Raw genomic sequence first — 15,896 nt, 5'->3', positions numbered from 1 at the left:
CCCCTCACCCCCCAATCCTGATATGCATGGTCCCCTCACCCCCCTATCCTGGTATGCATGGTCCTCTCACCCCCAATCCTGATATGCATGGTCCTCTCACCCCCCAATCCTGATATGCATGGTCCTCTCACCCCCCAATCCTGATATGCATGGTCCCCTCACCCCCTATCCTGGTATGCATGGTCTCCTCACCCCCTATCCTGATATGTAGGGTCCTCTCAACCCTATTAAAGTGCACACATACAAAAAAAAACATTTATACTCTTTCTATCCTCCTTCTCCTAGTCGCAGGAGACATTGCCTCCCAACCCTGGTCCCCCATGTTATAGAAAGTCAAACTCCCCAACTGCTACACTCAGAAACCCCTCTAATCTTATTAATATTCCCTGCATGCCATCTGTCTCTCTTAATTGTGCACTTTGGAATTCTCGCTCAGTGTGTAACAAACTCTCCTTCACTCATGTCTTTTTCCTTTCTAATTCTCTTAACCTTCTGGCTCTTACTGAAACCTGGATCCAGCAGTCAGACACTACCGCTGCTGCTGCTCTTTCATATGGGGGACTACACTTCTCTCATACCCCAAGATCAGACAATAGAGCAGGTGGAGGCGTTGGTCTGCTCCTATCACCAAAATGTACCTTTCAGGTTATCCCTCAACTACCCTCACTAGTCTTCCCTTCTTTTGAGGTCCATGCCGTCAGACTCTACACCCCCTTCTCCATGCAAGTGGCGGTGGTGTATCGTCCTCCCGGCCCATCCCTTCAGTTCCTGGATCAGTTTGCCACTTGGCTTCCACATTTTCTCTCCTGTGACATCCCTACCCTCATCATGGGAGATTTCAACATCCCCATTGCTCTTCCACTCTCACCATCTGCTACTCACCTTTTATCTCTAACCTCCTCATTTGGCCTTTTGCAGCTTACTAATTCTCCAACGCATGAAGACGGAAACTCCCTCGACTTGGTCTTCTCTCGGCTTTGTGCAGTGGATGATTTTGCAAACTCCCCTCTCCTGCTCTCTGATCACAACCTTCTTTCTTTCTTTTTCAAGAACTGCCAGGCCGCTCAGGTCACCCCCACTGGCTATACTTATAGAAACATACAGGCCATTAACACCCAGAAACTTATGAGGAACTTGCAGTCTTCATTGGCCCCTATCTCCTCCCTCTCATGTCCTGATTCTGCATTGAAGCATTACAATGAAACACTTTAAAGTGCCCTGGGTGAATTTGCACCCCCTATAAATAGAACACCACAACACAGACGGCGACAACCCTGGCACACCCTGCAAACACGTTTCCTGCAGCGGTGCTCCAGGTGCGCCGAACGTCTGTGGAGAAAATTCTATCTACACGAAGATTTCATCCATTATAAGTTTATTCTTAGAACATACAACACTGCCTTTCACCTTTCCAAACAAACCTATTTCAACACCCTCATCACCTCACTGTCCAGTAACCCGAAACGTCTCTTTGACACTTTTCATTCTCTACTCAACCCAAGAGTACAGGCCCCAACCACGGAGCTCCGAGCTGACGAGCTGGCCAATTAATTCAGAGAAAAAATTGACCAGATCCGACAGAAAATTATCTCCCAATCACCTCATACCATGCACTGTCCTCCCTCCCCCACTGCATCTAGCTCACTCTCTGATTTTGAACCAGTCACAGAAGAAGAAGTAAGCAAGGCTCCTTGCATCTTCTCGCCCAACCACTTGCACCAGTGACCCATTTCCGTCACATCTCCTCCAGTCCCTTTCCCTTGCTGTCACCCCTCACCTAACTAAAATATTTAACCTCTCTCTTCTGGTATTTTTCCCTCCTCATTTAAGCATGCCGTCATACATCCACTACTTAAAAAACCATCCCTCGACCAAAACTGTGCCGCTAACTATAGACCTGTCTCTAATCTTCCCTTCATCTCTAAACTCCTGGAACGCCTGGTCCACTCCCGTCTTATCCGCTATCTCTCTGATAACTCTCTTCTCGACCCTCTCCAATCCGGTTTCCGCTCCTTACACTCTCCAGAAACTGCCCTCACTAAAGTCTCTAATGATCTGCTAACAGCTAAATCAAATGGTCATTACTCCATGCTAATTCTCTTGGATCTCTCTGCAGCATTCGACACTGTGGATCATCAGCTCCTCCTCACTATGCTCCATTCCATTGGCCTCAAGGACACCGTTCTCTCCTGGTTCTCCTCCTATCTCTCTGACCGCTCCATTACTGTATCTTTTGCTGGCTCCTCCTCCTCCTCTCATCTTCCCCTTACTGTTTGGGTTCCTCAAGGATCAGTCCTAGGCCCCCTCCTCTTCTCTTTGTATACTGCCCCTATTGGTCAAACAATCAGTAGATTTGGTTTCCAGTACCATCTCTATGCTGATGACACCCAATTATACGCTTCTTCTCCTGACATCACGCCAGCCTTTCTAGAAAACACTGGCGATTGTCTAAATCATACTTGATTCCGAGCTTTCCTTTGCCCCCCACATTCGATCACTGGCTCGCTCTTGTCATCTGCACCTCAAAAACATTTCAAGAATTCAACCTTTCCTTACTTTTGACTCTGCAAAAACTCTTACTGTTTCTCTTATTCATTCTCGCCTGGACTATTGTAACTCACTTCTAATCGGTCTCCCTCTTACCAAACTCTCCCCTCTCCAATCTGTCTTGAATGCTGCAGCCAGGATCATATTCCTCACCAATCGTTACACCGATGCCTCTACCTTGTGCCAGTCATTACACTGGCTACCCATCCACTCCAGAATTCAGTATAAACTTATTACCCTCACCCACAAAGCCCTCCATGTCTCAGCACCACCCTACCCGCGCCCTCCGTTCTGCTGATGACCTGAGGTTAGCATCCTCAATAATCAGAACCTCCCACTCCCGTCTCCAAGACTTTACACGTGCTGCGCCAATTCTTTGGAATGCACTTCCTAGGTCAATACGATTAGTCCCCAATCCCCACAATTTTAAGCGTGCCCTGAAAACGCATTTATTCAGACTGGCCTATCGCCTCAACACATTAACCTAATCTATCCCTGTGTGGCACAGCCAAAAGTTTTACCATAACCAGGTTCCCCGCATCATGTTCCCACATGCTTTATGCATCCATTAGCCCTCTGTGTCTGTACTGTTACACACTTAACATTATGGCTGGTCCATACAATCAGGGCAACTGTTACCACCCACCTTTCGTGTCTACCTCTTTCCTCATAGACTGTAAGCTTGCGAGCAGGGCCCTCATTCCTCTTGGTATTTGTTATGATCTATGTGATTATTGTTATGCTGTAATGTCTATTGTCTGTACAAATCCCCTCCGAAATGTAAAGTGCTGCGGAATATGTCGGCGCTATAGAAATAAAATGTATTATTATCATTTATTATACTCGCCTTTCTCCCCTGTGCTCCAGCGCTGTCCCGTTCTGCTGGAGGCCGGGGGAGGAGCGCCGGAGTATGCGCATGCCCATACCGCGCTGTCCGGCGCCATATTGCTGAAGGCAGTACAAAAACTTGGCACTCAAAAAGGAAAAATTGGTTTGACAGTTCCTTTATTGTAAAAGGCATCCAGTTGAGTACATTCCTTTGCAAAGTTTTGAGTGCCAAGTTTTTGTACTACATTGTTAGGTGGCTGGATACCCGACTTGTGCACCTCTCAACTCATTGAGTGCCGTGTTTTTCTATTTTGCATATTGCTGAAGGCACACTGCAAATGTGTTTTCAGTAAAATGGGGCCGGATAGCGCTATGCGCATGTGCGATTCCGACACCGCACTCCTGCCCCCAGGTCTCCGGTGAGAATCGCCGCGGCAACGCTCCTCCCGGTCAGGTAAGTATGTAAGTAATCCCCCGCCCCGCCGGCTGAGCCAATAAGCGGTGCCGCACGGGATTTGAATCCCGCGCCGCGGCCTGGCAGGGGATTCACATCCTGTGCGAAAATGCTCATTTGCTCAGCCGGCAGGGGATATGAATCCCAGCTGCCATATCGGAATACCCATAACTTGGGTGCAGTGGCGTAACTACAAAGTTATGGGCCCTGGTGCGAACTTTCTAATGGGGGCCCCCCATGCCAAAATGCACGCACATCTCCGCTCTGTCCACCTCGTGCGTGCGCGGCCCCGCTCCGTCCACCTCGTACCCGCACGACTTCTCTCCGTACACTGCATACACACGCAGCTCCGCTTCATACACACGTTGCTCCGCTCACCTCGTACACACACGACTCTGCTCCGTACACCTTATACACACACGGCTCTGCTCCGTACACCTCGTACACATATGGCTCCGCTCCGTACACCTCGTACACACACGGCTCTGCTCCGTGCACCTCGTACACACGCGGCTTTGCTCTGTACACCTCGCACACACACGGCTCTGCTCCGTACACATCTCTGCTCCGTACACCTCATACACACATGGCTCTGCTCCGTACACCTCGTACACATACGGCTCCTCTCCGTACACCTCGTACACACACAGCTCCGCTCCGTACACCTCGTACACACGGCTCCGCTCCGTACACCTCGTACACACACGGCTCTGCTCCGTGCACCTCGTACACACGCGGCTTTGCTTTGTACACCTCGCACACACACGGCTCTGCTCCGTACACATCTCTGCTCCGTACACCTCATACACACATGGCTCTGCTCCGTACACCTCGTACACATACGGCTCCTCTCCGTACACCTCGTACACACACAGCTCCACTCCGTACACCTCGTACACACACGGCTCTGCTCCGTGCACCTCGTACACACACGGCTTTGCTCTGTACACCTCGCACACACACAGCTCTGCTCTGTGCACCTTGTACACACGCGGCTTTGCTCTGTACACCTCGCACACACACGGCTCTGCTCCGTACACATCTCTGCTCCGTACACCTCATACACACACGGCTCCTCTCCGTACACCTCGTACACACACGGCTCTGTTCCGTGCACCTTGTACACACGTAGCTTTGCTCTGTACACCTCGTACACACACGACTCCTCTACGTACACCTCGTACACACACGTCTCTGCTCCGTGCACCTCGTACACACGTGGCTTTGCTCTGTACACCTCGCACACACAGCTCCGCACCGTACACCTCGTACACACACGGCTCTGTTCCGTGCACCTCGTACACACGTGGCTTTGCTCTGTACACCTCGTACACACACGACTCCTCTACGTACACCTCGTACACACACGTCTCTGCTCCGTGCACCTCGTACACACGTGGCTTTGCTCTGTACACCTCGCACACACAGCTCCGCACCGTACACCTCGTACACACACGGCTCTGCTCTGTGCACCTCGTACACACGCGGCTTTGCTCCGTACACCTCGCACACACGCGGCTCCGCTCCGTACACCTCGTACACACACGGCTCTGCTCCGTACACCTCGTACACACGCGGCTCCGCTCCGTACACCTCGTACACACGCGGCTCCCCTCCGTACACCTCGTACACACGCGGCTCCCCTCCGTACACCTCGTACACACACGGCTCCCCTCCGTACACCTCGTACACACACGGCTCCGCTCCGTACACCTCGTACACACGCGGCTCCGCTCCGTACACCTCGTACACACGCGGCTCCCCTCCGTACACCTCGTACACACACGGCTCCGCTCCGTACACCTCGTACACACACGGCTCTGCTCCGTACACCTCGTACACACGCGGCTCCGCTCCGTACACCTCGTACACGTGCGGCTCCGCTCCGTACACCTCGTACACACGGCTCCGCTCCGTACACCTCGTACACACACGGCTCTGCTCTGTGCACCTCGTACACACGCGGCTTTGCTCCGTACACCTCGCACACACGCGGCTCCGCTCCGTACACCTCGTACACACACGGCTCTGCTCCGTACACCTCGTACACACGCGGCTCCGCTCTGTACACCTCGTACACACGCGCCTCCCCTCCGTACACCTCGTACACACGCGGCTCCCCTCCGTACACCTCGTACACACGGCTCCGCTCCGTACACCTCGTACACATGCAGCTCCCCTCCGTACACCTCGTACACACACGGCTCCCCTCCGTACACCTCGTACACACACGGCTCCGCTCCGTACACCTCGTACACACGCGGCTCCGCTCCGTACACCTCGTACACACGCGGCTCCCCTCCGTACACCTCGTACACACACGGCTCCCCTCCGTACACCTCGTACACATGCAGCTCCCCTCCGTACACCTCGTACACACACGGCTCCCCTCCGTACACCTCGTACACACACGGCTCCGCTCCGTACACCTCGTACACACGCGGCTCCGCTCCGTACACCTCGTACACACCCGGCTCCCCTCCGTACACCTCGTACACACACGGCTCCGCTCCGTACACCTCGTACACACACGGCTCCGCTCCGTACACCTCGTACACACACGGCTCTGCTCCGTACACCTCGTACACACACGGCTCCGCTCCGTACACCTCGTACACGTGCGGCTCCGCTCCGTACACCTCGTACACACATTTTTGTTATCATGTTATCAATGATTTCATCTAAGCAGTAAAGTCACACAGTAACGACATGATGGCCATAAACACCAGGTTGTCGTATCTAATATCACAGAATAGCATCTGGAGTATGAAACTACTGTAGGCAGATCCCCAAATTCCACTCCGTCCATGTACCTGTAACGCCCTCTTTCAGGGACCCTTCCACTTCCAAGCACCGTCTGCTCTCAGGAACCCCTTGGCAGCAATGTCTGCTCTCAGGGATCCCTTCGCAGCACCGTCTGCTCTCAGGAACCCCTTGGCAGCAATGTCTGCTCTCAGGGATCCCTTCGCAGCACCGTCTGCTCTCAGGGATCACGTCACTGGCTCACACTGCCACACATGACAAATCCCAGTGAACCTTGAGCATTTCAGTGAAATATTACTATATAAAAAACAGAGGTCAGAAATCCTGAAATGAGTTTTTGCATTGACCACACTGTCGTTTCTCTCCCTTTAGGAGATCAGAGTGACCAGCGATTGGCTCTCCGGAACATTGCGGCGATGGTCAAACCAGGAGGTATCCTGATCATAGATCACAGGAATTATGACTACATCCTGAACACTGGCTGTGCCCCTCAAGGCAAGAACATCTACTACAAGGTGAGGTCATTTCTGGGCAGAGTTTCCCTGAGCATTTCCAGATGAAGATGTCTTCATATATCTCCACAGAGTGACCTGACCCAGGACATCAGCACCTCCGTCCTGTGGGTGAATAACAAACCTCACATGGTGACGTTGGATTACACTGTCCAAGTACCTGCATCCGGGGAGTCACAGCCTGAACTGAGGTACAAGTCACCGGCTTCTTCTTTTGTAGTGTACATGACATGAAATAACCCCATCTATTAGGTACCGTCCCAGTAGATATCTGCAGCTGCACAGTCTCTCCCAGCCCCTGTCCATCACCACCACCACGTGATCTGACAGAAACAGAGGATGGTGCCGCTTTAACCCCTTCACCCCGAAGCCTGTGTTCACCTTAATGACCAGGACAATTTTTACAATTCTGACCTCTGTCCCTTTATGAGGTCATAACTCTGGAACGTCAATGGATCCCAGTGATTCTGAAATAGTTTTTTGTGACATATATTTAGTGTCTTTGATATGACTTGCATTTATTTCTTAAAAAAACGGAAATTTGGCGAAAATTTCGCAATTGTCAAACTTTTAATTTTTATGCCCTTAAATCAGTTGTCATATCGCACAAAATAGTTAATAAATAACATTTCCCTCATATCTACTTTCAGCACAATGTTGGAAACATATTTTTTTCTATTAGGAAGTTATAAGGGTTAAAAGTTGACCAGCGATTTCTCATTTTTACAACAAAATTTACAAAACCATTTTTTAGGGACCATATCACATTTAAAGTGACTTTGTGGGGCAGAAAATACCCCAAAATGACACAATTATAAAACCCGCACCCCTCAAGGTGCTCAAAACCACATTCAAGAAGTTTATTCGGAAGGGGCGCCATTTCACTTTTTGAATGTAAAATATGCTGGAATAATTAGCAGTTGTCATGTCGCATTTGCAGAGCCCCTGATGTGCCTAAACAGTGAAAACCTCCAAAAGTAACACCATTTTGGAAACTAGACCCCCCAAGGAACATATCTAGGTGTGTATTGAGCATCTTGAACCCACAAGTGCTTCACAGAAGTTTATAACGTTGAGCCGTGGAAATAAAAAAAATCACATTTTTCCCAAATAAATCTTTTTTAGCTCCATATTTTGCATTTTCATAAGGGTTACAATAGAAGTTGCTCCAAAAAAATTTGTCGTGCAATTTCCCCTGATTATTCCAATACTCCATATGTGGTTGAAAACTACTTTTGAGGCACATTGAAAAGCTCAGAAGGGAAGTAGTACCATATTACAGTGCAGATTTTTCTGCACTTGTTTGAGGGTGCCATGTCACATTGGCAGAGCCCCTGAGGTGCCAACACAGCAGAACCCCCCATAAGTGACTTCATTTTACCAATTAAACCTCTCAATGAATTCATCTAGGGGTGCAGTGATCATATTGACAACACAGGTGTGTTACAAACTTTTATACCATTGGGCAGTGAAGAAAAAATAATTTACAGTTTTACCATCAAGCAGTAGCATAGCTACTGGGGGGGCAGAGGGGGCCGTTGCCCCGGGCCCCGTAACATGCAGGGGCCCACTGGGAGACGAGGCGAGTATCTGAGGTGCAGGGAGAGAGCAGCACAATGCCGGCTCCCCTGTCTAACAGACTGCACAGCGGCAGATTGCAGAGCCAGAGTCTCAGTCCCTGCAGTGTGCTGCTATCTCATGGGGGAAGCTCCTTCCTGGCTGCAGCAGCTGCAGTTACTTTCTCTCTGTGCAGACTCTGATTGGCTCAGGCACGCTGGGTCCTAGTGCCCTCCTCCCATTAAACTGGATGCTCCCTGGTCCTGCCTCACTTTGCCTGCAAACTTCATCGGTAAGTGGGGATGGAACTGATTAGATTCATTTAGGGTGGGCATGTCATGATCACTGTGGGTTGATTGGGGGTATTGTGGGGGGCTAGGGCACTGAGGGGTTAATGTGAGAGGATGGGGGTATTATGGAGAGAAGAAACAGGGCACTGTGGGTGAATTTGAGATGATGGGGTATTATGGGGGCTGAAGTGGGGGACGGCACTGCGGGGTTAATGTAAGAATATGGGGGTATTGTGTTGACTAGGGCACTGGAGGGGTTACTGTAAGATAATGGGATATTGTGGGGGGGGCTAGGGTACTGGGGGGTGAATTTGAGAAGATGGGGAGAGGAGACATGATGCTGTAGTGTGAATGTGAGTGGATGGGAGTATTGTGGGTGTTGGGGTGGTGCAGATGAGATATGGCACCTGGGGTGAATGTGAGAGAATGGGGGTATTGTGGGGGAGGGGGACAGGGGACTGGGGGCTGATTATTAGACTGTTTTGATATGAAATTCTATGAACTCCCATCACATGTCATAGTTGCTGTCTTGGGGGGCTGGAGATTGGGAGGTAGGGGGCTTTTTATACTTGCGAGCTGGGTCTTTTATAAGTATTAGTATGATAAGCATAACAATACAGGTTAATAGCAATAATACATTAATAAGGGGTTAATGTCTAAGTATTAGTATAACTAGGCTAAGTATAAGGCCGGGGTCAGACTTGCGAGTGTGATGCGAGACACTCGCGCGAATCTCTCGCATCAACCCTAGGCGCTGCCGCCGGCACTCGGACCGGAGTGTGCCGCTGCATAGAAATACATAGAAATACATGCAGTCACACACTCCGGTCCCGAGTGCCGGCAGCAGTGCCGGATATTGAGGTGCAAGACTCGTGTGAGTTTCTCGCAAGTGTGACCCCGGCCTTAGCATAAGGGCGCAGGCTGATGGCCGTATAACTCATGCAAGGATAGCTTCGCAATCCTCGGACTGGCTCTGCCGCTCCTGACATTAACTTGACAGTGTGATGGATGCAGCTGTTACACTCAGGTCAGGAGAACCAACTGTCAGACCAAGGATTGCCATACGATCCTCGCACGAGAAATACGTCTGTCTGCCCCCTAACAAGTACAGTAATCACGAGCTGCATTCTATTTAATAATTTCATAATTTATTACTATGAAGTTATTAAAGGCTCGGGATAAATGTCTGCAGTCAGTCTGAGACTACAGACGGCCAAATCATGATAGGGTGCGCCTGCTGTCATGAGACCCCAATACCATTGGTGTGATCAGGCGGTCATGCGACCACGTTTGCTATGTGCCTGTGTCGATTAGATAAGTTTGACTTTTTTCAATAGAAGATAATTGGGAGAAGCCGAAAGAGTCATCACACCACCCCCTGCTCACATCAGCAATGCTGGGGCCATGTTACTGTACATGAGGGGACTTGGTTCAATATTAAATGGGCACTTAAGAAGCATTATTATTTATAGGGGCACCAGTAGGGTAGCTACTGGGTGGCAGACGGTGCTGAGGAGGCTGTCAGTCAGTGCCGTGGTGCTGTTACAGCCACCACTTTCTATACACAGAGCGATGACTGAAACCATGCCAGAGCAACCCCTATGGCTGGAAGAGCAAGGCTGCCGGGGGAAATAAAGTTTAGTTTCCTCAGTGCAGGGACTGCACTGTGTCAGAACACTATTAACAATTATACTGTGTGTTGGAGGAGCAGTGGGGACATCATTATATGTATAGGGGAACTTTCGGGGACATTATACTGTATGTACGGGAGCTGTGGGCTCATCATACTGTGTATAGGGGAGCTGTGGGCTCATCATACTGTGTATAGGGGAACTGTGGGATCATCATACTGTGTATAGGGAGCTGTGGGATCATCATACTGTGTATAGGGGAGCTGTGGGCTCATCATACTGTGTATGGGGAGCTGTGGGATCATCATACTGTGTATAGGGGAGCTGTGGGCTCATCATACTGTGTATAGGGGAGCTGTGGGCTCATCATACTGTGTATGGGGAGCTGTGGGATCATCATACTGTGTATAGGGAGCTGTGGGATCATCATACTGTGTATAGGGGAGCTGTGAGCTCATCATACTGTGTATAGGGAACTGTGGGATCATCATACAGTATATAGGGGAGCTGTGGGATCATCATACTGTGTATAGGGAGCTGTGGGATCATCATACTGTGTATAGGGAGCTGTGGGATCATCATACTGTGTATAGGGAGCTGTGGGATCATCATACTGTGTATAGGGAGCTGTGGGATCATCATACTGTGTATAGGGAGCTGTGGGATCATCATACTGTGTATAGGGAGCTGTGGGATCATCATACTGTGTATAGGGGAACTGTGGGATCATCATACTGTGTATAGGGAGCTGTGGGATCATCATACTGTGTATAGGGAGCTGTGGGATCATCATACTGTGTATAGGGAGCTGTGGGATCATCATACTGTGTATAGGGGAACTGTGGGATCATCATACTGTGTATAGGGAGCTGTGGGATCATCATACTGTGTATAGGGAGCTGTGGGATCATCATACTCTGTATAGGGAGCTGTGGGATCATCATACTGTGTATAGGGAGCTGTGGGCCCAGCATACTGTATATAGGGGAGTTGTACATGGGGAACTTAGGGGACATTATGAAATGTTAAGTAGGCACTTAAACATTATTGTTATAGGGACAATCAATATTGTGACCATCAAAGTTGCACATGGAGTATTATTACTTTCTAGGGACAAAATGTGGAGGGCACATGCACAGGAAATTAATATTTTCTTGCAGGCAATTTTACCATCTACAGATCACAAAGGAGGCATTATTACGATGTAAGGGGCACAGTGGTGGCATTACTATGTGGGGGCAGTAAGAGAAGCTCTGTTTTTGTACCACATAGTAGATGCAGTAATAGGGAATCATATGGCAGCAGTGGCTCAGTATTGGGGTATCAGCAGAATGAGGAGTTTGTGCAGGTTGGGAATACATGTACACATGGAAACACAAGAAGAAGCAATAGAATGAAACTGAAAGGGAGAAGATACAGATTAGATATTAGAAAACAAATTTTTGACAGTGAGGGCGATCAATGAGTGGAACAGGCGGCCACGAGAGGTGGTGAGTTCTCCTTCAATGGAAGTCTTCAAACAGAGGCTGGACAGACATCTGTCTGAGATGGTTTAGTGAATCCAGCACTGAGCAGGGGGTTGGACACGATGATTATGATTCTACATATGAACGGTGCTGGAAATGTGAGAATCATAGAATCGTAGAGTTAGAAGGGACCTTCTGGGCCATCTGGTCCAACCCCCTGCTCAAAGCAGGATTCGCTAAATCATCCCAGTCAGATGTCTGTCCAGCCTCTGTTTGCAGACTTCCATTGAAGGAGAACTCACCACTTCTCGTGGCAGCCTGTTCCACTCATTGATCACTCTAACTGTCAAAAAGTTTTTTCTAATATCTAATCTGTGTCTCCTCCCATTCAGTTTCATCCCATTGCTTCTAGTCTTTCCTTGTGCAAATGAGAATAAAGTTGATTCTTCTACAATGTGACAGCCCTTTAAATATTTTTAGACAGCTATTAAGTCTCCTCTCAGTCTTCTCTTTTGCAAACTAAACATTCCCAAATCCTGCAACTTTTCCTCATAGGACAGGGTTTGCAGACCGGTCACCATTCTGGTCGCTCTTTTCTGAACTTGCTCCAGTTTGTTGATGTCTTTTTTAAAATGTGGTGCCCAAAACTGGACACAATATTCCAGATGAGGTCTGACCAAAGAGGAGTAGAGGGAAATAATGATTTCACATGATCTAGACTGTATGCTTCTGTTAATACATCCTAGAATTGCATTTGCCTTTTTTGCTGCTGCATCACACTGTTGACTCATATTCAGTCTGTGATCTATTAGTATACCCAAGTCTTTTTCACATGTGCTGTCACTTAGCCCTATTCCTCCCATTCTGTATATGCTTTTTTCATTTTTATTGCCCAGATGTAGTACTTTGAATTTCTCCCTGTTAAAAACCATTCTGTTAGTTGCTGCCCACTTCTCCAGTTTATTTATATCTTTTTGAATCCTCTCACTCTCTTCTCTAGTATTAGCTATCCCTCCTAGCTTTGAGAAGTCAGATGTGTCTTTGTTGTAATCTCTGCAGATGAGTCCTGGCTGGAGAAGTAGACATGTCTGTCTGGGCCACATGGAATAAATGGGAAAAGTGAATGACTCCACCTGAAAGAACATCAGCTGTAAGTCACCATCTATAACTGTACTGTAATCTCTTATATGTTCTGTAGGACTAGTATCTTCCACTATGTGTCACCATATGGTGGTAGTATCAATGCTGGTCTTTGTATAGAGATTTATTTTCAATAACAGTGTGGTCATCTCCTGAGGTTCCCCTATACCACCTTAGCTATAATTTGATTACCTGGTTAGGGGCCACAAGGAGACACAGACAGAAAGCGCCCCTGTGCAAGAACAATATATTGGCCCCTTGCAGCCCAAGAGCACCTTCTTTGGAGGTAGATATGGGCCCCCTTACCTCTTGCGCCCATGTGCGGTTGCGCAGGTTGCACCAATGATATGTCCTCCTGTTTTGCCCCCCCCCTCCCTGAGCTGAACCCCTAGCTATGCCTCTGCCACCAGGATTGTGTGTTAGCCACAAGTTTTACATTTTCACACCGGGAAATGGATAAAAATGGCATCAAAATTTGTCCCAAAATTTCTGCTGAATATAGAAATACCTCATATGTGGCTGTACAGTACTGCTGATGACACAAAGCTAGGAGGGATAGCTAATACTAGAGCAGAGAGAGAGAGGATTCAAAAAGATATAAATAAACTGGAGCAGTGAGCAGCAACTAACAGAATGGTTTTTAACAGGGAAAAATGCAAAGTACTACATCTGGGCAATAAAAATGAATAAAGCATATACAGAATGGGAGGAATAGGGCTAAGCAACAGCACTTGTGAAAAATACTTGGGTATACTAATAGATCACAGACTGAATATGAGTCAACAGTGTGATGCAGCAGCAAAAAAGGCAAATGCAATTCTAGGATGTATTAACAGAAGCATACAGTCTAGATCACGTGAAGTCATTATTGCCCTCTACTCCTCTTTGGTCAGACCTCATCTGGAATACTGTGTCCAGTTTTGGGCACCACATTTTAAAAAAGACATCAACAAACTGGAGCAAGTTCAGAAAAGAGCGACCAGAAGGGTGACCGGTCTGCAAACCCTGTCTTATGAGGAAAGGTTGCAGGATTTGGGAATGTTTAGCTTGCAAAAGAGAAGACTGAGAGGAGACTTAATAGCTGTCTATAAATATCTCAAGGGCTGTCACATTGTAGAAGGATCATCTTTATTCTCATTTGCACAAGGAAAGACTTGAAGCAATGGGATGAAACTGAATGGGAGGAGACACAGATTAGATATTAGAAACAACTTTTTGACAGAGTGTTCAATGAGTGGAACAGGCTGCCACGAGAAGTGGTGAGTTCTCCTTCAATAGAAGTCTTCAAACAGAGGCTGGACAGACATCTGTCTGGTATGATTTAGTGAATCCTGCTTTGAGCAGGGGGTTGGACCAGATGGCCTAGGAGGTCCCTTCCAACTCTACGATTCTATGATTCTATTATCTGCAGAGACTCAAGAGGGACGGAGCGCTATTTGCCTACTGGAAGGCAGATTTTCCTAAACTAGCTTGCAGACTCTATATAAAGAGACCGTAATTGTTAAAAGAGCAGAATCCCCCCTCAAGTGACCCAATTTTGGAAATTATGCTCCTTTGGGAATTTATCTACAGATATAGTGACGATTTTGACTCCATGGGCGTTTTCCAGAAACAGACAGCAGGGGATGTTGTGAATTGAAAATTGTGACCAGTACATTGTAGTGCCCAGCTCATGCTTTTGGAGACACGCACCTGTAAATTAGGCAGGCTCTCATCACTACAAAAATGCCAAACATGTGGACGCTATATGTGGTTCAGGCACACTGGGGTTCAGAAGGGAGGGGGAGGGGAGCATTTGGATTTGGTTGTGGAGAATTCCCTGAATTTCTTTTGGCGGGTGAGAAGCCATTTTGCTATTCCAGACCCTTTGTGCTACCAGTAACGTGGAAGCCCTCTATATTTCCGTTAGCCAGTGACAGATCTGAATGAGGATTTGTTTTTTTTTGTGGATTGAGCTGAAGCTTTTTTTGGGAACATTTTATATTAGGGTTTGGGATCACATTTATCCGACGCTCTACACTGAGCGCTTACTTTGGGGTTTCCATCTGATGTGATTCCGATGAAACCCCCGAGGGATCCATTCACTATAATGAGGCAGCAGCGTTACTCTGGACTACGTCTCGCCTCTGTTCAGCTGTGTCCTTTTCAGAAGTTCACAAAAACTGTGGCTGATGGCACTTTTATGCAATCCTAAAAAGATGGACACCACCGAATCAGAGGTCAGTTGGCATCCACAGTGCCTCCATCTGCCTCATTATAGTGAATCTTTCGTCAGAGTTTCCATCTGAATCACTTATTTCAGAGATGTACACAGTAATTCCGGTGTAAGCGCTCAGTGCAGAGAGCAGGATAAATGTGCATCGAGCCTTACTGCAATCTTTGGAAGGCAGAATGAAAATATCAACAGCATGTGAAGAATTGGTTTTATTTATGGTTTACGCCGTTCCACGTGTGGTATAAGTGATTAGGCGATTTTATTTTTTGGGTCGACGCGATTACAGCGTTACCAGAGTTATAGCGGGTTTTTTTGTTTGGCAGCTGTCACACACTAGAAGATGTTTTTTATTGTGAAAACTAGTTTTTGCATCACCATATTTTGAGAGCTATAATTTTTCCATATTTTGGCCCACAGAATCATGTTATGGCTTGTTTTTTGTGGGAAGAGTTGACGTTTTTATTGGTACGATTTTCGGACACGTGACATTTTT

At 47.9% G+C, this 15,896-nt stretch overlaps 1 protein-coding gene across 5 annotated transcripts in view; it reads left to right on the top strand.

Moving 5' to 3' along the window:
• The window catches only part of GNMT (glycine N-methyltransferase), a 500,048-nt gene that overhangs the window by 173,136 nt on the left and 311,016 nt on the right, over positions 1 to 15,896 (top strand). For 3 of the 5 annotated variants that reach the window (XM_073559002.1, XM_073559001.1, XM_073559000.1), the window contains 2 exons: positions 6,965 to 7,107; positions 7,177 to 7,295. In XM_073559002.1, coding sequence (XP_073415103.1) covers positions 6,965 to 7,107; positions 7,177 to 7,295 — 262 coding nt within the window. Of the gene's footprint in view, positions 1 to 6,964; positions 7,108 to 7,176; positions 7,296 to 8,044; positions 8,126 to 13,107; positions 13,199 to 15,896 lie in introns of all 5 variants that reach the window. The other 2 variants (XR_012226573.1, XR_012226572.1) reach the window with 2 other exon arrangements.

Source organism: Dendrobates tinctorius, unplaced genomic scaffold (genome assembly GCF_039654945.1).
Source record: "Dendrobates tinctorius isolate UK_male_01 unplaced genomic scaffold, ASM3965494v1 ptg000264l, whole genome shotgun sequence".
Taxonomy (NCBI): Eukaryota; Metazoa; Chordata; class Amphibia; order Anura; family Dendrobatidae; genus Dendrobates; species Dendrobates tinctorius.
The sequence above is the reverse complement of the archived record's forward strand: the minus strand, read 5'-3'. Positions and strand labels throughout refer to the sequence as shown.